This window comes from Tachypleus tridentatus, chromosome 8 (assembly GCF_004210375.1).
Source record: "Tachypleus tridentatus isolate NWPU-2018 chromosome 8, ASM421037v1, whole genome shotgun sequence".
NCBI classification, from domain to species: domain Eukaryota; kingdom Metazoa; phylum Arthropoda; class Merostomata; order Xiphosura; family Limulidae; genus Tachypleus; species Tachypleus tridentatus.
In genome coordinates this window covers 13,532,995-13,554,151 of record NC_134832.1, presented here as the reverse complement: position 1 = coordinate 13,554,151, position 21,157 = coordinate 13,532,995, and the positions used below count along the sequence as shown (strand labels likewise).

The 21,157-nt window shown below is 30.7% G+C and overlaps 1 protein-coding gene and 1 long non-coding RNA gene across 3 annotated transcripts in view; one reads left to right on the top strand and one right to left on the bottom strand.

Moving 5' to 3' along the window:
* The window catches only part of LOC143258554 (uncharacterized), a 94,964-nt gene extending 75,191 nt beyond the window's left edge, over positions 1-19,773 (bottom strand). The window contains exon 1 of the long non-coding RNA XR_013032353.1: positions 18,492-19,773. This is a non-coding gene — a long non-coding RNA (uncharacterized LOC143258554). The remainder of the gene's footprint in view (positions 1-18,491) is intronic.
* Positions 18,923-21,157, top strand: part of LOC143258553 (transcription cofactor vestigial-like protein 2) — a 37,299-nt gene continuing 35,064 nt past the window's right edge. The window contains exons 1-2 of one of the 2 annotated variants that reach the window (XM_076517684.1): positions 18,923-19,172; positions 19,625-19,934. In XM_076517684.1, the coding sequence (XP_076373799.1) occupies positions 18,987-19,172; positions 19,625-19,934 (496 nt within the window). In that variant the 5' untranslated portion in view covers positions 18,923-18,986. The remainder of the gene's footprint in view (positions 19,173-19,624; positions 19,935-21,157) is intronic. The other variant, XM_076517683.1, reaches the window with a different exon arrangement.

The following is a 21,157-nucleotide window of genomic DNA, read 5'->3' as shown; positions in this document are numbered from 1 at the left end:
ATAAATTTCCTCTATTTTTATTATTATACTTCCAATAATAAATATTCAGTCTGAAGAACTGAGAAGCAATTACGACAAGTTGGTGTAATGTTTTAATATATTGTATATGTTCTCAATGTACTACCAGGTTATTCTATAATAAGTAGAAATAAATTTATATGTGTGCTTGCATATATGATTGTACTGATATAAAACATATTCTAAGTTATTTATTGAGCTGTTCAGGTGATGGTGCTGAACTAAAAGAAAATAAAAAAGAATTAAACAAATTACCAAACTTGAAAATGAATCTATAAAACGTATGGTATACAGTATAAAATAATAAATATAAATTGCATTAAATAAATATAGGTATAATGACATAATATACACATTGTCACTCTTAAAGTCATATAGTACACTTTTTAAAGATTTTTTGTCGTCTAAGACTAGCTTACTGATTCGCCAGTTACAACGAATAACATTAAAGTCAATTCAAAATCAAAATATATAATCAATCAATGTGAATAAACAAAATAAACATTTTTATCATTCATTATTCCCTTAACATAGGTTTGTAAATGACTTAAAACAAAATCTATCATGACAGCAATGTAGTTCATGCCACAACAGTTGTTATCGAAAATGGACAATATATATATAGTGCCTAGACCAAGATGTCTGACGTATTCCACCCATCATTTGGTACTGGATGTAGTGATTGTAGTGTAACTGAAAAATTACAGTATATTTTCCTTTGTTTTCACTGGCCGGTTCTTATGTATTATAGTTTTCTCCCGTTAACGCTGAGATTGCTTCATTCGTTTCGAAAAGAAGAAAACTGGTTTATTGGTTTGAAGGAAAGTGAAGTTAGCTTAAAATATAAATATTATTAAAGATAAATATATAATTAGGATTAAAAACGAAATAAACAATGTCGTCTTAATAATTCTTCCCTAAACATTTTTTGTTAAGAGTCTTAAATAAAAATGACAATAATTATAATTCGCTTGCTGAATCTGCCTTACAGTACAACAGTTGTTGTTTATGAAATACATAGTTTCTCGACCGATAATAAGTCGGCCTGTTAAAACCTGATGTTAGACGATAGGCACTATCAACACTGAATGCAGCAAATGTTACGTAGTTGACATATTATAACATACTCTTCTGCGCTTTTTGTTTTAGAAATATTATCGAAAGAAAATTCACAGGTATCCTAACTCTGTGTTAATTAAAATAGACAGGACAATAATTAATATGACTGAAAAATAAACACCACTTAAATAACAAAATTCCTGCTCTAAAAACATTTTGAATATTAAATTAAAACACGTTGCTACTTGTAAAGCAAATTGACTTTTAATAAAACCTTACAAAACCAATAGGTGTAAAATCTTTCATAGAAATAAACCGTAGTTTACGTGATTTTATGGCAAATTTTAGGCCTGTAGGTTTCTAATGTCTAGTAAGTTTTCGGCTTTTAAACCTTAACTTTCAAAGTAAATATATTAAAAACATTTCAGAGTTTATTTTTTGTCATCGATCAGCCCAACTGACAAGTTCTGGTATTTAAAAAAAGAGATAGTAACTCTTGGAATGCAGAAGATAGATCTGAAACTATTTTTTAAACAACTGTTACTGAACTCGAAATATAATGTATGTGATTTTTATCACAAATTTTAAGACTATTATTTTATAATGTTTCGCCTGCTTTCGGCGGTTAAATCGTTAATCTTTCAGAAAAGAAGCAATAACAACAGTCCATATGTTGTTCTTGTCTTCTTGCAATTCTAAGTGTGATATTCTTTGCATAGCTTTTAATATATACGAAACATGATTAATTCAAATGTTTAATTAGTGTATTTTCATTCATGTTTCGGTTTATACCTTCAATGCGGTGCCAAATTAATTTATTTGTCAAGTTATATGAACTCTGTAATACTTTGTAAAAAAGTGTTTAATACTTTGGACAGAAAAGACAAATAGAAGAAACATAACTTCGAATTCATGCCAACCAATCTGAAGTTGTATGAATACAATAGCTTATATTTAGGATTTAGCGTTTCACCAACATATGAAAATGCCACATTTTTACAATACAATCATATTAAAATCAGTTGTATTTTAACCTTCAGATTTCCTGAAAAAATTTTATTACATGTACAATTTCAACCTCAGATGACCAAGGCCTAATATTGTACAATGTATATCAGCAGTGCCCAACAGTTTTCTCATAATTCTCAAAATTGTGGAAAATGTGTTAATATTTTCGCCACATAAACTAATTAACTCTATATTTATAGGTATAGACGAGTAGAAAAATACGCAATAATGTTTTCAGTTATTTATTAATAAAATTAATTATGTTTAAAAAACAAGTGGAAGAAGTAAAACACTAATTTGCTGCTGGTAAACAGGCGTTTTGCCACATGTGGCGAGTGACGACCATGCATGTTTGGATTTAAGCACAAAGCTACACAATGGGCTATTTGTGCTATGTCAACCACGGATATAGAAACCCTGGGGGGCAACCATGTTGAACACAGTGGATATATATTATGGCTTTAAGTAGAGTAAAGTTAAAAACTTTGTATGAAATAAGATTAAGATGCAATACAAGTGAATCTAAGCTTCATGTTATTATATATTAATTTACACAGTATTTTGTATTCGCCTACTCTTTCTATGAAATGTTTTTCAAAAATGTCTGTATTATTGAATAGTATATGTCAAATATGTTCACGATAAAGACGAAATAGAAAAACGTTGGTTTAAATACTAATTCTGTTATCTGTATTGATTAATACTGATTTTATTAACACAAATATATCATATTTTTGAAACTGTATAATATAATATCAATTCTAAAACCCTCTCTTAAAGAAACAAAAGAAACATATATGTTTCAATAAGTAATACTGTAAGAAGGAACAACAATAAATAACTCATACTGAAGTTACGGTTTGAGCACTTAAAGGTGGTGAGCTGCTGGAAACTAATAATCCTTACAGTCGTGGTAGAAGTTACATTCGACCATAGATATGTTTTTACTTTTTTCATACTGTAATTTTAAAAGTCGTGCACTGCTTATATAAATAGCGCTTTATCGAAACATTTTTCTCTCGTCGTTCTCGGTAGTGTCTCGTAACAGACAAATGATAGATATGAAAGACTAATTTTTACTCACCTCTGATTTCAAGCCCACATAAAAGAATTAGGAGCAGTGTTAATAAAACTCTGTACTTAACACAGATGTTATCATACATTCTGTATTTATTGTTTTTCATTGTTTGGTCGCCTTTCAGCAGTCAAATTGAAAATAACTTATGTACTCATTTATCAATAGCGTTTCAGATACACATTTGTCTTTCACCGTTCTGCCTAAATGACAAATTTCGCCGTTGAATGAAAAGTAATAACGCATAACAAACAACAGATTGGAGATTTTTGCACTACCCTGAGTCATTAAAATCTGTGATACACAAAATATAGTAAATGTGAAAAATAAATAAACATCCGTAGTCTAACATGGCTTTTATCACGAATTTGTCACTACCTAAGAGCTCAACGTTTTTGATAGGAAAAATCCTTATTTATATCTATACATCGAACAAATTACCCGAAAACAAGGGTAATAATCAGTTTCTTCTGAGACAATAATGTTATACTCTTAATTTTTGTTTCGTTTTTGAGAAATAGAGTGTATAATAGCATTTCAACCACACTAGGTTCGTCATATCCTTTAAAGGTGGAAATGTTGTATTAAAAATGAAATAAGTCTAAAACTATTGTCATATGATATATACAATTGAGTACAATTACGCTTCATTACCAAAAACGTTCTCACCATAACCACAATTCATTTTGTTAAAAACAAATATTATTTGCATAAAGTACCTTGGATTTTAATCAATTTTGTTTGAATACACAAACAACAACAGTCACACATGAAACCGTTTTCTGTTTTAAAGTTTCCTCTGATGATATGTATGATTACAAAATAATACACAATATCAACAAAAAGGATCATACAGACATTACAAATAAAGCCTAAGATAACCAATTTCATAGTTTTCGATCTTATTAATTTGTGTAAGAAGTAAATAGTAAACGACATAATTTCAAATATGTTATTTTGACATGGGGTGTTAAGATGTATCAAGCAGACAAATAATTATAGTTCATATTCTACTTTTAAGAGCAATGACTAAAGATGGTGCACAATAAAAATTGTTTCTTTAACTGCTTAGATTAAAGGTCAGTTGAACATACGGTTAACGAATCAGGCTACGACTTAAAATTTTGGTTTAATATAACATATGCTACATTACGTTGACTGTGTAAAAATTAGGATTCGTTAATTTTGTGTGGAAGACATCTCGCACTTGTTAAGAATATGTTGGTGATGAACCTTTTGCTGTAGTGTGCCAAAAAAAAACCTTCTATTACTTTGTCGGGTGAAGAAACGGAAGATAAGCCGCCAGAAGCGAGAAATGTACTAATAATTAGATTGATTGATTTTGCTGATTTAATCCAAAGAAATTCAACATGAAGTGATATGGGCAAAGTCACCCGTGATACCGTTAAAGTCAACTGCAAGCTCAAGTAAGATGGAGGCAGTTACAATAACTTTGGCCTCCAAGACTATCTAGTTGAATCTCTTTAAAAGTATTACTAGTATTCGACCATTTAGAAAGATGAGTACGCAGTGCAGATGAAAAAACTGGTTTGGGGTAACAAAATAGTGAATAAAAAAAAGCTATTGTAACCCAGTTTAAAAAAAATGTAACTGTGAACAGTATCGTGTGGTTGAAATATTGTTAATTATTCTTTTTTGAATTAATTCACATGTTACTTACTTGCATATTCTACTTCCCCCCTTCAAAGCTTCTTTCTCATTGAAGCCATTTTGGGATGAATATGGTATGTTAGTCCTAGTTATTAATAAATTATTTGTAAAATAAAAATAGAAACCCATATTTATTTAATAAGTTATATAGGTAAAAGTGCCTCATTAGGAACAAGAGCCGAAGACTGGCTCTTGTTAAAGTAAACTTATCAGTTTCTGATTAAATAGAAATAGTGGGTGGAAGCCATTTTCTATAACCATAGCAACAATAGAAGTTTATAAATTGGATGCCGAGCTGTAGAATATAGTCTAATGACTGAGGACAGTTTTAACCATGCCTTTTTAAAAGCCTTTAAGACAAGACTATCGGGTTTGTTTTCCCGTGTAATAAATTATAGTTTGCATTTACAAACAATATTTTGTTTTTTGACATACAACATCATCACTGATAAAACATTTTGTTGCAAAACTTATATAGAATGTAATTAATTAAGACTTGAATGGTAAAATAAAATACGGGATACAAATCTGAGCAGTATCTATCTACTTACGTGATTCCTTATTTCCTAATTCATCATATAAAATAATTGTTAAAATCGCTTATCTTGCGGTAAAGTTTATTTATTTGTCATGAATATTTCAAACCCCTTATTCATGCGACAAAAGAGGACTTGTGTTCATTATCCTTTTAGCTTTTATAACCTTCCTAATTTATAAATGTTTGCAAGTGCTCAACATTAACTTTTAATGGGTTAGTAACAAATTTTGAAATCGAGTAGAATGTAATATCTTAGGCTGCATTACAAGTAAAATAAACTACTGATGTATAAAACATTATACGTTATTGAAAAATGATAAGCTGTTGGCGTGTTTTAATTTTTTTGTATTTACCAAAATAAAATAAAATATATTATTTTAACCGTAGATTATTGCAACTTAAACCTTTCTACAACTGAAAAAGTAAAGCTATTTTTCAAAACGCATACTGAAGAAACAAATATAAACCAAACAAAAGCAAATATTCTCTTAGGCGCTAATTAAGAAAAATAAATTATTGATGTAGTAAGTACTGTACTAGCCATGTCAAATCCCATTTCTCACAGTGCTGTCAGCTAGCTGGCTTTCTTATAAGATCGGGTGTGATGGAGAGACCGTTCAAAGTTAATGTTATGTTCATAGGGAAAAAGTTTACAGAAAACTATTTTAATCCTGACCGGCCATCCTTTACAGTTCGTGGCAGTTTGAGATTGTTTTAGGGTAATCTGTCAAGCTTTTATTAATACATTGTTTTATTATTTCACAGAGTGTCACCAGACTGAAATACACAAGATGAACAGTCTGAGACAAGGTTTTCAACGAGTACTTAATGAGGGCCGTATCTTCAATATAACCACACAGTTCTTTTGAACTTTATCAACGACACACTGAGTTAGTGTTATAAACAGTTTGTAAATATACTTACTACTCTCTACATGCTACGCTTTGGTAGCTTAGCTGTTGATAACAAAGACAATTGTCTGAGTGAATTCCACTATACAAATATATAATTAATATGAAAGTGTGTATCTCATAGACGAAAAATAATGTTTGGAAATGAAACAGTTAAAGACGCTAGACTGTGAGCGAGATTCATTAATACATAGATAGATTCACAAACAAGTTGACGAGGAGAATCATAATATTTTAATTAAAGTTCATTTTTAACTGTGGCAGTTAAATATGGCCTTATGATAGAGACTTCAAAAAGTAATGTTACGTAAAACAAAATTGAAAACATAGTGGAAAGTTATGTAGCCATAAGAAGATAAACCTTTACAATTTCTAATATTCCTACCAGTTAATACTATTACTCTTGGGTTTAATAGATTAATGTTTTGTTTTTTATAAGTAGGTTTTGTGTTAACAAAACTGCATTTGAACAACTACATCACCTTTCGTATAATTATTAATACATACTAATATTAGAAACGTGATAATGTATTTGAAAAATTGCATTAAAACACAAATAATTAACAATTCAAGAATATCTCAAACACATTTACACCAAATTGACTGTATTTCTCAACTTTTAAGAGATAACAGAATGTCACATTCCTTACTAATTTCAAATTAGTTACAAAAACAAACAAATTATAATATATTTTCAATGCACATAAATTATTAGATAAATCAAAAAAACATACTTGTAATTGTGAAGACCTAAATTCGAGATCCATGTGTAATTTCTCATCAAATATATTATTTCACTAAGACCTACTAGATTCATCTGCTATTTCTTCTCAATCTTAGGTAGGTATTACTAGTTATCTTGTATTTTAGAACAATCCACATGTCTATTGTCTTGTCAACTTATCCCGTTCTCAACTGACAAGATTTTTTTGGGGAGCCTGCAGCTGTCACGCATTGCTTTATGCAGCTGCATGTGTTGCCCAGAGACAAACACACAAGAGACAGATCTTTACCTTTTGGGAAGTAATTACGCGACTGATACAAAACGATCTGCTTGTTAGCAGGGTAACAGCATGTCTATTCTCCAGAGATCAGGCGCCTGGTGACGTAAATTATTGACGGTATCTCGATTTTATGAAAGGTAACAAACATCAAACTACGTAATTACATGACAAGAAACTTCACATAAATATAGTTTTATTTGAGCAAGCAGAACAAGAAACACAATTAAGATACGTTGTGTGTTTTAAACCTTCGTGTATTGTGCCATGAATATACTTCTATCTATTACCCTGTCTTTTAGTTTATTGACTCATATGTTTCTTTGTTTACTTCAATACCAAACAACTGAGAGGTGATTTTTTTTTTCTGATTTGATTGCATTATTTTTGTCTTTGTGTGTATCAATGGTTTTTCATTTCTTTTTAATATTTTATTTTTTCTAATAACTTTGTAGGTGCATGATTTTGACTCTGTTACTTGGTCTTACTTTACATTCCTCATGAGGTTACGAGATTTTAGTATCTCTGTGCAGTTTTTAAGGTTACAAACTCTGAATTACCAGAGTTTAGGGACAAGTACAATCACGGAGACGTTACAATAAATTCAGACTTTCTGATATTACAGGACTTTGTTGATTTCACACTTCTAATGAAGTCACAAAATTCTACAATTTGTCAAAGATTACACAATTATATTTTCCCTATGTATTTTACAACATAACTTTTTAAAGATTCAGTTTCAATCCCGTTTTTGGAATGATTTTTTACAGATTTAAACTTGAAGCGGTATGTAGAAATAAACAAACAAGAGGAGTATTTTAATTTTATAATATTATATCTAAACGGATAGTTTCTCCATTTGTTCACCAGACATTATGATATTCACTTCTCAGACTGATCGCTCTATAACATAACATACGTTGCCGAGGAATCTCACAGGAATGTTAACCCTCCTATGTCTGTACAAGAACGCTGAAGGGAGCAATGCCGTTCATATTTGAACACATTTTAAAAATATAGATGTCAAATAGCTAGTGGCTTGAGCAGGCGTGAAATTAAACGTCTTTCACGCGTGTTTTCAGACAATTTTCACACGACCAACTATAGACTTTACACTTGTTCACAATTTCTGTTTTTTAGTTGTTTAGAGTGCTTATTGCGTTTCCATGTGCCGAATTTCCACTTATATAAAAGAAGAAAATACCAACAAATGTAACTAACCTATTATATTTACAAATGCAACTAACCTATTATATTTACAAATGTAACTAACCTATTATATTTACAAATGTAACTAATCTATTATATTTATAAATGTAGCTAATCTATTATATTTACAAATGTAACTAACCTATTATATTTACAAATGTAACTAATCTATTATATTTACGAATGTAACTAACCTATTATATTTACAAATGTAACTAATCTATTATATTTACGAATGTAACTAACCTATTACATTTACAAATGTAACCAACCTATTATATTTACAAACGTAACTAATCTATTATATTTATAAATGTAATTAACCTATTATATTTACAAATGTAACTAACCTATTATATTTACAAATGTAACTAATCTATTATATTTATAAATGTAGCTAATCTATTATATTTACAAATGTAACTAACCTATTATATTTACAAATGTAACTAATCTATTATATTTACGAACGTAACTAACCTATTATATTTACCAATGTAACTAATCTATTATATTTACGAATGTAACTAATCTATTATATTTACGAATGTAACTAACCTATTATATTTACCAATGTAACTAACCTATTATATTTACCAATGTAACTAACCTATTATATTTACAAATGTAACTAATCTATTATATTTACGAATGTAACTAATCTATTATCTTTACCAATGTAACTAACCTATTATATTTACCAATGTAACTAGCCTATTATATTTACCAATGTAACTAACCTATTATATTTACAAATGTAACTAATCTATTATATTTACGAATGTAACTAATCTATTATATTTACGAATGTAACTAACCTATTATATTTACCAATGTAACTAACCTATTATATTTACAAATGTAACTAACCTATTACATTTACCAATGTAACTAACCTATTATATTTACAAATGTAACTAACCTATTATATTTACGAATGTAACTAATCTATTATATTTACGAATATAACTAACCTATTATATTTACCAATGTAACTAACCTATTATATTTACAAATGTAACTAACCTATTATATTTACAAATGTAACTAATCTATTATATTTTGAAGTGCAAGTCTAAGAAGATCAGTAATCAACCGATCGTAACGTAGCTTCGAACATGAATATTATCTACTGCATTGTCTGTTCATAATTATTTCGAGAATAAAATAAATATTACTGGAAATAAAATTAAGTTCTTATTTAGACAAACATCATTTAGGATGCTCATCACACGTCCGCAACGTGCGTTTAGTATCACTGCAATAAGTATCAAACTTTGAATAAATATTTTTGAAATATTTAGAAATTTTGAAATATTGTGGTAAGTTGTGATTTATAATTTATTATTGCAACAGTTTTGACTATCACATATTCAGAAATAAAAATAAATAAATTTCAGTTCTTACTCACTATTTTTTTCTATTTTTTGATATTTTAATGAAACCTGTGAAACTTAAAATGACTCATGATATCATAAAATTAAAATTACAAAAATGTTTGTTTTTATTGTCAAATCTCTGATAACCGTCGACAAATTCCTTTATTATTCAGTACTTAAAGTCAATTCAGATTATTTTTTAGATAAAGATTCTGAACACATCGTTTCTTAATATAGACTAAATCATGTAGTAAATTTACATTATGGAATCACGTGTTAGGGAGATTATAATGCTAGATATTTTCATGAATGTTTTATTGTTTATTGCATAAGATATGCATTAAAAAAGCCCTATTCGACTTGTTACTCGTCATATTGGTCACTTATATACAGATTTGAAACACCAAAAATCTATTTACTGACGATTTTGTAGCTGTTTGCAAAAAATACAAAAGAGGATAAAACTAGTATACATATATATATATAGATTGAAAGATAAATTAGAGCAATAGAATAGTACAAAAATTATTGGATATCAAATAAGTAAACTATTTTAATACTTGATACCTTATACATGGATTTACTGTGCAGATGTATTAAAATATGTATCTAAATATTCATCATATACCTTCTATAGAATTTTCATCAAAGGATTTCACCTTTATAAATTATCCATAACATATAAATGTTACACAAGTTAATTTCTACTCTATTCTTATATAGAACTTTTATCTGCTGTAATTAATTATTCATATATTCTGTACACACATTCTTTACAACGCAACCAAATGTGAAATGGGGTCCCATGTAAACCTTCCTCTTAATTTAAAGTTTTTTTATGCATACTCCACGATCAATTTCATTCCAATTTATTAATTCAACTAATATTTATATATAGTTTATATTAGGCTTCATGCTTGAACTCATATTTCTCCAGGACCTTACATAGACCTTACACCTACTTCATAAAGTACGGAAATGAATGAAATTTGTTGTTTAGAGAAAGACAAATTTCTGATCGCATTTCTGCCAAACGATCTTCAACTCAAAAACGTTTACCGAAATTTTGAGCAATGATTTTCTTTCTGTTATGTATTTTGAAATTTTTTTCTCATTTTTAGAGCTTTTCTACCCATAGATACGTTTTTTTTGTTATTGTATTACTTATTTTTAAGTCAAATGAATTTTAACACGTAATTTACGCATAACTTCTTTAACTAATGTATTCAGTAAATACAAAACTTAGTTTATATGTAGTAGGTCTTTGATGACTAATATTCTGTAGTGAGTTAATCATATACATGCATAAATGATTTATTTTAAATGTTTCATCTAAGAAAACATGAGCAGAAGTTAAGGTTTATGTCTTTACGCAAAGCTGCAAAATTACCTACCTATGCTGTTCCGAACACCGGTATCAAGCCTAAAATTCAGTGGGTTATAAACCCTAAATATAATTGATAAGTCAACGGAAAACAAAATTTATGTAGTGTTTAATTTTTATATGCACGTAGAATTTAAAGTTGATTAAGCGCTTATATTTTCGAATGCTTTTCTCGTTTGAGTACGAACCACTGTTTACCAGTTTTTGCTAGCAAGCTTGAAACTAAATCATGTTTTTTGTTTTGTTTTTGAGTTTCGCGCAAAGCACACGAGGGCTATCTGCGCTAGCCGTACCTAATTTAGTAGTGTAAAATTAGAGGGAAGGCAGCTAGTCATCACCAACCACCGTCAACTTTCGAGTTACTCTTTTATCAACGAATAGTGGAATTGACCGTCACATTATAACGCCTCCACGGCTGAAAGGGCGAGCATGTTTGGTGCGATGGAGATTCGAACCCGCGACTCTCGGATTACGAATCGAACGCCTTAACCCACTTGGGCCAAATCATGTTTGTGTCATGTAATATTAGTATAAGCATTATATTAGGTCACATTTTACTATTAATATATTTTATCTTATTTCTTCCTATATAAACGAACATTTATGGTTAATACTGATCTTATTTCTAGGTTTTTGGTCAGATCCTTACCAGCCAGAATAATTACACATTTTAGTATAATTCTTTCTTTATTTAATACATTATTTGCTCCTTTAAAAAAACGCTTCATATTTATATGTTCAGGTTTGAGATTCGTGTTATTCTTATCATTTAGATTCTAATTAACGTCTTGAGTTAAGTATGTTTTCGTACGCCTTTAAACTATAATGTTCAAGATAAAACAAACCTTAACAAAACAATATTTACTTAGATGTAATTTTTGTCCAAGAGCAAAGCGCGATAATGTTTGTTTAAGCTTATGTTTGATCAGTACACACACAGTACACATTACTTTAGTGATTTTTAACTGTCTTTGTGTATTGGTGCTTACGAGCACATATAAACAGCTTTGTTAAATAAAAAAAGGACATATGATTTAGAAAATTTTATTCTAAGACAATGTTTTCTCAGCTTTATACACCAATATATACTTGAATAAAATTTGATGTTGACCGAATACTTTTTTTTTCAAAGTGATTCTTAGAAGTGTTACTTATCTGTGATTTCACTGGGTGTGTGGTGTTTATAATTAACTAATATTTGTAATTTCCATTTTGCCTATACTTATCAATGTCCCTAAGGTGATGGTTTTACACGACCTGTATTTTATATAGAAATATGTCTGTGAACTGGTTGAAATAGATGTATTGAACGATTTATGTATCTGTATATCACTAGCTAACTAGCATGCTATATATATAATAGCGTTGCGAAGGTCTATGCATAACAGAGGCAGCAGACCACATGTGGAGCAACCGAAACCTTATATCGGCGCCTGCTGGGATCTCAAACAGTAATGGAACAAGGTTGTCTATCAAAAGGGCAAGTGTCAGCTTCCCTGTTACCATTTCTGTTTCACACATGTTCTCATTAGTTCTCTTGCACCTTCATCATACAGTGAGCTGCTCCTGACGATTCCCATGGATATAAGCACACGCTCATAGGAAGTGTCCTCTGACCTGACATTTAGATAATTACGCTTATAGGGTGTTCTACAGTAAATGACCACAAGTATTTAGAGAGTGGGCGAGAGCCCCAAGAGGAAGTGATTATTATTACCACCTTTTAAAATTCCCACTGTATAAAATTTCTTTCGCAATACATTATGGGATGAAAACCTCTGGCAATATTTCGAAGACATAAACTCTTTCACTGACCATTGATCTTGTTATCTTCTTTCGACAGTGGAGATAAGTATCAGTAACAACGTTGAAACAACAGTACTTAACTAGAAGAACATTCGCCATGAACCGAAAAAAAACGATGTTTGTGACTTGGCCCTACGGCAGGTTCTACACTGGTTAAGTGCGTCGAGCTACCTCTAACCTCTTGGTATGTCCTGCTTTCCTACTGTGATCCTACTGTGAGTTGGAAAGCTTGAGGGAGTTTGCAACAACCTGATGCATTGATTGAATTTGTAGATAAACTATTATTGTAGCTCTGAGTATAAACAAATATTTACCAAGCTACTTGAACAGAACTTTCTGTAGTTACCATATTCTAACCGTAAGTTCAGTAAACCGAGAAAAACAAGTTCAGCAATATAAAGTTATATAATGATGAAGTTAAAACTACACAGTATTGAAATTTTAACCATCTGTTTTCTAATTTTAACTTCTTCAAACATAAATCCATAAACACTTTAGTTAAAAAAATGTAAGAAAAAATTACGTACACACATTGCCAGTTTTGATATACAAAATGTTTGTTTTGAATTTCGCGCAAAGCTATTTGAGGGCTATCTATGCTAGTCGTCCCTAATTTAGCAGTGTAAGACTAGAAGGAAGGCAGCTAGTCATCACCACCCACTCTTGGGCTGGGATACTCTTTTACAAAAGAATAGTGGGATTGATCGTTACATTATAACGCCCCCACGGCTGAAAGTGCGAGCATGTTAGGTGCGACTGGGATTCAAACCCGCGACCCTCGGATTACAAGTCGAACGCCTTAACACGCTTGGCCATGTCGGGCCGATACACAAAATTATAGTTTTTATAAGAAAAATATCAATTTGGTATTTAACTTAATAGAAGGCTTTTCTAAACTTATAAACGTGCTTCTAAAAATCATTACCTGATTAAACTCCTTGCACTTTTATGAATAAACTAACTTCTATCCTGTAAAAGAAAGTTTTATGAATCTAGACTAAAAGTCAGACTTTGTATAATTCCTCCATCCCTCTGGAGGCACGCCTAGTTGATGCATCATCCGTGGTTGTGAGGTTTAACTGCGCCCACAAGAAAAAAAAACCAAAACACTTTGAGCTTTATTTTTATGGCTTGTTATTGTAAAGCACTAATTCTGAAATGCTTGTGTTAAGAACCTAAATTTTATCTTGTTGTATAAATCTCAGAAATGTTATCTTTATATAAAATAATGAGCTGAAGTTTAAAGTATAAAACAGACAGTTGTAGTTTGTTAAACTGACATGGAATTCATCCAACTGTTAGTAAAGTACTTTACAAAAGTATGGAATACAAAGACAATATACTTAAAATTTGTAATACTCATCAAGCGTTTAGAAAAATAGTTCCAAATTTATTGCACTATGTCAGTGAAACTAGAAGCTTTGACAGAATAAATTTCGGCAATTTTTGTTTGAAGTAAATTAAACTATTGCTTTTCAGCCTCAGTTCACTGTATTTACAACGTAAAACAAAAGTTTAATTTCAATGAAATATTAATAAGCAAAAGATCTTAATAGAGAAGTAAGGAATTATATGTAACTTGATAATAAAATACTGGTTCTTAAAGTTCAACTTAAATGAAATGACTTTTATCGATGAGCAGCATTACGCGTTCTACTATAAAGGTTCTCATGTTTCATTTTTATTAAACCAGCTAGTATATAGTTGTTGAAATCTGACTGAAATATTAAGTAACTAAGAACTAAGCAGTTTTTGTGAATATTTTACTTAAAGTCTGATAGTAAATATTTATTAAAATATTACGTAACTGAAGTATAATCGTGCTTTTGTTTTATGAATTTAGGACTTGATAAGCCAACTATTTTATGCCTATAAAAGTTACTATGTCTACTTACCTTTTGACTGAAATTGTTTTAGAATGATAATATAGAGAGACAGAGGCTGCGGAAATCATATACTTCTATAATATGACTAAACGGTAATTATTAATAAGTATTACACTGAACATATATATGTATCGTATTATTTGCAAAAATAAAAGCTTTGCCATTAGAGAAAATTCAAGAAAGATTGGAAACATTAAACTTATGCTTAATCAGTTAATTTTTTTAAACTTTGGAAAGGTAGTTTGCTATTAAAAAATAGTCATTTTCTTATTGTCGTGGAAACCAAGTTCGATTTTTTTCATGGTTACATCTTCAAGCTTTCTTTATTCATTAAAAATTATGAATTATTTATGAAAACGTTTATGATGTTTCTGGTTTTGAAAAATTACTATGTTCATCTGATAAAAAATACAAAAAAGCTTACTCTTAGATACATTTCAGTAAAACACACAGCTGGTGACTGATAATCCAAAACATCACAGTTTTTAAACCAAATTCGCTTCTGTGTAATTTTTAACACTCGAACTTAAAACTATTGACAACACGTATAATTCTAAGAAAAAGTATAAGAGCTTTACTTCACAAAAATAAATGTTTATATTATACGAGAAGTTTTGAATTAATTTAATTACGTAGATACATATATAATTTCAAAATTATAGGCAAAGAAAAATTAGCTTCACACTTTAAAATATACACAAAATAAAACTATTCTGTGCTAATTTCATAAATAATCTAAGATACAAACAATCATGTCTGTTTCAAAACATGAACCACATATAAATAGCTTCGATAACATATTCATTTTAAATTTCAAACATTTTATGAAAGATTAAACTTAGTGGAAAAGTTCTGTTTACAATTATTATATTTAAAATAAACATTTCATTTTTGTCGACGAAACACAAAAATAATTTGTTAAAATAATAATTAGAAACATTAAAAAGTCCAGTTTAGTTTCACTATTTTGTTGTAGGTACATGACATTATTATTTGCTGCATTATTCTGTTTCTACAGTTGAAACAGAAACTTTCTGAAGAAGTGTAATCAATTTCATTGTTTACTGAGTTTATAATAAAAATATAAAACAAATAGATCTGAGATTTTAAATATATATCAAAATATTATTTAGTTAGATTTCTCTATGCCACCAAATATATGTTTAAACTGTTAAACCAGAATACTAGTCAATGTAAAAGTTGAAAACTTATCGGTATTGACATGCAACTCTTATTTGCTCTTGTACACCAATCTTCCAACTACTTACTTTGAGCAAATAAGCTTTTGTGTATTTTACTCTTCAGATTTGTCTTCGTGAAAGATCATTCAATGAGATGATCAAGAGTAAATGAAGGGAAAGTATTTGAATTCTGAAATACATCATGCTCATGTATACTTAAATCAGACTTGGTTAGACGAAACATATTGGTCGAAGAACGCTATCACAGAGCAAAACATGCTTAGCAATGTACAACAACATCAGTATGATTTTAAAATACCGTATACAAATTAAAGAGCTGTTGAATGAAATGCACCAATTGTACGATACTTGTGACACCACATTACTAATTATTTATGTAACACCTGTAGGAAAACCTAGCTTTCTTAGTCGCTAAAGAAACCACTTTGAAACTATATTAAATAAAAATCCTTAAATCAATGCTGATAACATCTGTGTGCGTGTGTTTTCTTATAGCAAAGTCACATCAAGCTATCTGCTGAGTTCACCGAGAGGTATTGAATCGCTGATTTTAAAGTTGTATATCCAAAAACTTACCACTGTCCCAGCAGGGGACAGAAACTGAAAGAACATATAAGTAATACATTAGTTGGTGTTAAGTAATTATTTTATTAAATATTTAATCCCGTTTTATTAATATTTCCTAATATCTGAAACTCAAAATCTAATTAAAATAGATTTTAATAATTAAGCTCATTAATTATTTAATTATTAAAATTATTTTAAACATTTATTTGGCACCCAAGTATTGAAATATCATTCAGAAAAATGACAAGCTATGTTAAATTTAGATAAGAAAGTATTTTCAAGCAAGCTTCTGCGAAGTATATGATTTTTCAAGAATGTGAAATATCACTTTGGATCGCACGTTTTTGATATTTTTTCCATGCTGAATTTATTGGCGTGATGATAAGTTAACATGTTGCTGTATAATGCACGTATTGACGTAACACATTCAGAGGAAAGTGTGCATCTACTGAAGTAAAAAAAATAATTAAATTTTTGTTAACATTACGCCAAATTAATAATAATAAATGACGTCATTAACGTCTTAAAACACTTCAAGTTAATATCCTCTTAAGAAAGAAAGAGAATGTTATGCAACGGCCCCATAGAGAAATACACGAACATGTTATATTTTATGCAAAATAAAATGAATTTTGGTACAATTTATCACACTGAGATTTTTGTAAATTCAAACATTTCTGCTTCAAATGCAAAATATGATCCTATTCTGATACAGCTTAAAATCGGCATACACAAGATATGTATTATTTTCACCCAATTATGAATTGTGATTTGACAGTAAAATGTCTGGAAGAGAATAATGCACTGATGGAGGGAGTGGGAAAAGTCTAGAATATTTCCTCTGCAACAGAAGATCTGGAAAACATCGGTTGAGATGTGAACCAGGGGTACAGTTAAACCATCATCTAACATATTGAACATATTACACAAATACATATTTGTGAACGATCACACTTGAGAATACAAAGAAACAATCATCATTCTTAATAAATGAGATAAAAATGTACGTATTAATTTAAAACAAGATCATATTTTCTCAAACATAAACAAAACGAAAGAAACAGATAACTTAAATATTTATATAAAGAATAATGTACAACCATGGAACATGATTGTTTTTGTTCATTCCAGGTATCTTTACAAAACTACACAAAGGCTATACGCCCTAGCTGTCTAAACTTAAATTGACTAGAGGAAAAAATAACTAGTCGACAACATTTACTAATAATAATCTAATTGTAAATGACACTTGACTACTCATGTTATATCGCACCCGTGCTCTGTTGTTTTTTGTTGTTCTTGTTTTTGAAGAGCTAATGAGACACAAACCAAAATCCAGCACACGAACCGTTAGGTACACCCAAATATAGGGGAATAACGAGACAGGACTAATTGTCTAATCAAATGCTCTCAACTCTGCCACTGTAAGTTTAGGTTCAGGTTGTGATGTGACATGTATTATGAACACAATTTTCATTATTTTTTGAAATAATCAAATAATTAGCTCGTAGAAAATAATAGTGGAGGTGTTATACACAAATGAAAATTTTATACTATATCAGTGGAAAGCACACTCCTTAAACCTTTTAAGATTATAATAGGATGATACAAAGCAGCAGGTGTTTTGATACTTTTGATCATATTCAATTAATAGTACCTTTAAATAGAAGGTTTTTGCTAAACTCGATGATAGTCAATTAATCAAGTCATAATGGAAATCAAAAAGTTACAGGTTTTGAGAGCTTGCTCTAGTTTGAATGACAATTTATTTTCTTACCTTTACGTTTTTGTTGGTGATCGATTAAAAACGTGAAGGTGTATACTCCTGGATGAGATTTAAATCCGTTGAGATGGATCTCAGGTTTACTGCTGTCAATACTTTTGGTGTGCGTGCATTTAGCACCTCTTGCAAAAGAACAGAAATACGGACTTCTATCTATAGATTAGATAGATCATTATTCAAGTTTCTGAAAAACTCTTAACATCTAGTATAGAGTAAATCGGACATTAATGTTGTGCTGTCTTCGGCTTCCGTGATGTTCTCAATTCAAGCCGTATGTGTCAGTCGCAGCGATTGGATTAGCGTTTATTACGTCAAAAGTAGGCGTGGAATTCTCTGTCCTAGTCTGCACCAGCGATGGGCGACAGGCGTTCATTACAAGTCCCGCCCCCTGGGGTGAACGTAGTGAACATCGATCATGTTGGGAACAGGGTAAAATTGGAGAAGAAGACAGTAGGAGAAAACTTCTCTCCTGCAGATAGTGTTTGCACAATGAGTTGCATAGACGTAATGTACCAGCCTTACACGCCATATTTTCCCTATCCCCAGCGACCTGCCCCTGCAGCTGCGGCTGGTGCGGCCCCTTCCTCCGCACCCGCTGCCCCTACGTTGGGTGCTGGACCTTTTACAGTGACAGGACCATCTCCTCCGTCAGCTCTTCCGATGTCCGAGCAAAAGGTGAGTGAGAAATGTTCTCATTTGATCTAACTCTGGCATGCTTGGACTGCAAGCGCTATAACCAACGTGCAACAATAAGGCAAATTCTCGAGTTATTTACTTGTAATTGGCTCTACCACTCAGTAAAATGGAATGTCAACTACGCACTTCAACAGACGCCACTTTCATAAACCAGGAGGGATTCCCTACTTCATCACAAAATTTCATTATTTACCATGATACCCTGTTATGACCGTTGCATGCCAGCGGTGCGACACACGGGCTTAAGTCCAGCTCGCGCCGGTACCATAGCATAGCTGACATGCTTTCGGTTACCGTTCAGCGTACACGATGTTGGTGGCAAATTATCTACCAGACCCTTTTTTTAGAGTTTTAGAAAAAAACAATTGATTTTGAGATTTTTCACGTGATTTCATTGACTAGTACTACTGTAAAATTTCCTTGAATTTCAGAAATTTCTCCATCATAAGATGCTCGAACCATTAGAGCACCTCAGTACAGACTATCAAAGAAACAGAGGAACAGACTGTTCAACACATTCTCCGGCCGCGTCTTGCACAACAACCGGCAAAGAGGATGACAAAAATACTGCAAGTAATCCTCACGGTGCAGCTGACGCTCATTATATATCCGCTAACTGTGTTGTCTTTACCTATTTCACCGGAGACACGTCAGATGTAGTTGATGAACATTTTTCCAGGGCTCTAAGCCAACCAAGTAGTTACGGACCAGACACTGGATTAAAGTCGCTACTTCCTAAAGGTAGGTCCAGTTTAAGCGTGCTAGGGGGCCGTTTACTGGCCTCATAACCTTATTTGAAGTAGCTTGTCACGTTATGTCACGTTTAATATAATTTTCTCGTCCTTAAAAGCCATGTATTAATTTTCTATGTTTAACCATCTCTAGATATAGAATTTGTAGGATTGGTATTGCAGATTTGATGAATTTATAACACATGTTGAGTTTACTTATGATGTACTTATTAGTAGTGAATCTGACTTTATAGCAGAATATTTAGCACAGAATACTCTTCTATTCAGTATTTTAGATTTATGAAAGCTTATAGTTTATCGTAATTACCGATTTGAGTTTCAGTTACTATACAATCTATAATACGTTATATTTATTGTTAAGTTAAAAAGCTGTTTTTCACTGTCCAAGCTACACAGCACAACATTTTCGTTATTCTTGCAAAGGCTAGATTATTTTGAGCTCTATTAACTTTAAACACAATCCGTATTACATATTTATCTTTGGATTTTAGCGATTATAGTATAGCATACTTATTACTGTGCTGATATTTGAAGTTCTACAGTAAAATAGTTATCATTCTGATAAAAGACTAACCTGAGTTTTGGAATCTGAGTTCCAGCAACATCAAACACAATCTTTAGTGCATCGCCGTAGTTATGATGATATAAGTTTTTACGATATTATAATATATATATAATATCAAATCTACATTCTACAGTAAGTAACAATTTTGCACATTTATCAACTTCATTTATCTTCAATAGTTGTTATTACAAATATTACTTTTAGGTAGTTACCATAAACTTCAGAGTGTGTTTGTTCATCTTTTCTTGAAGTAACTATCTGAACATTTCTTATGGGGATACAAAGTTATCTTGAATTGCTTTTAAGCCTTATAATGTAGCTTAGAAATGGATAAATTATGAGTTTCGTGGCTTTTGTGCCTTCAGCAGATGCTGCATGGTTTTATTCTTTATTCTGTTATTGTTTAGTTGTGAGTCTCAGTAGCAGGCTGAAGTATTATACGTAGCTGCAATTTGTTTTTATTTAACAAACCAAAGGACAGGAGCAGAAAAAAATTGTGGAAATTTACTGTTTTATTTCCTTAATTCACTCCATTTCTTCACAATTGTAACTACTGTATCAACTCAATCATTTGACTTCAATTTCATCTTCTCCTAACTTGTAAGATAAATCCAATGATTTTTCAGCTAAAGTGATAGACAGTGATA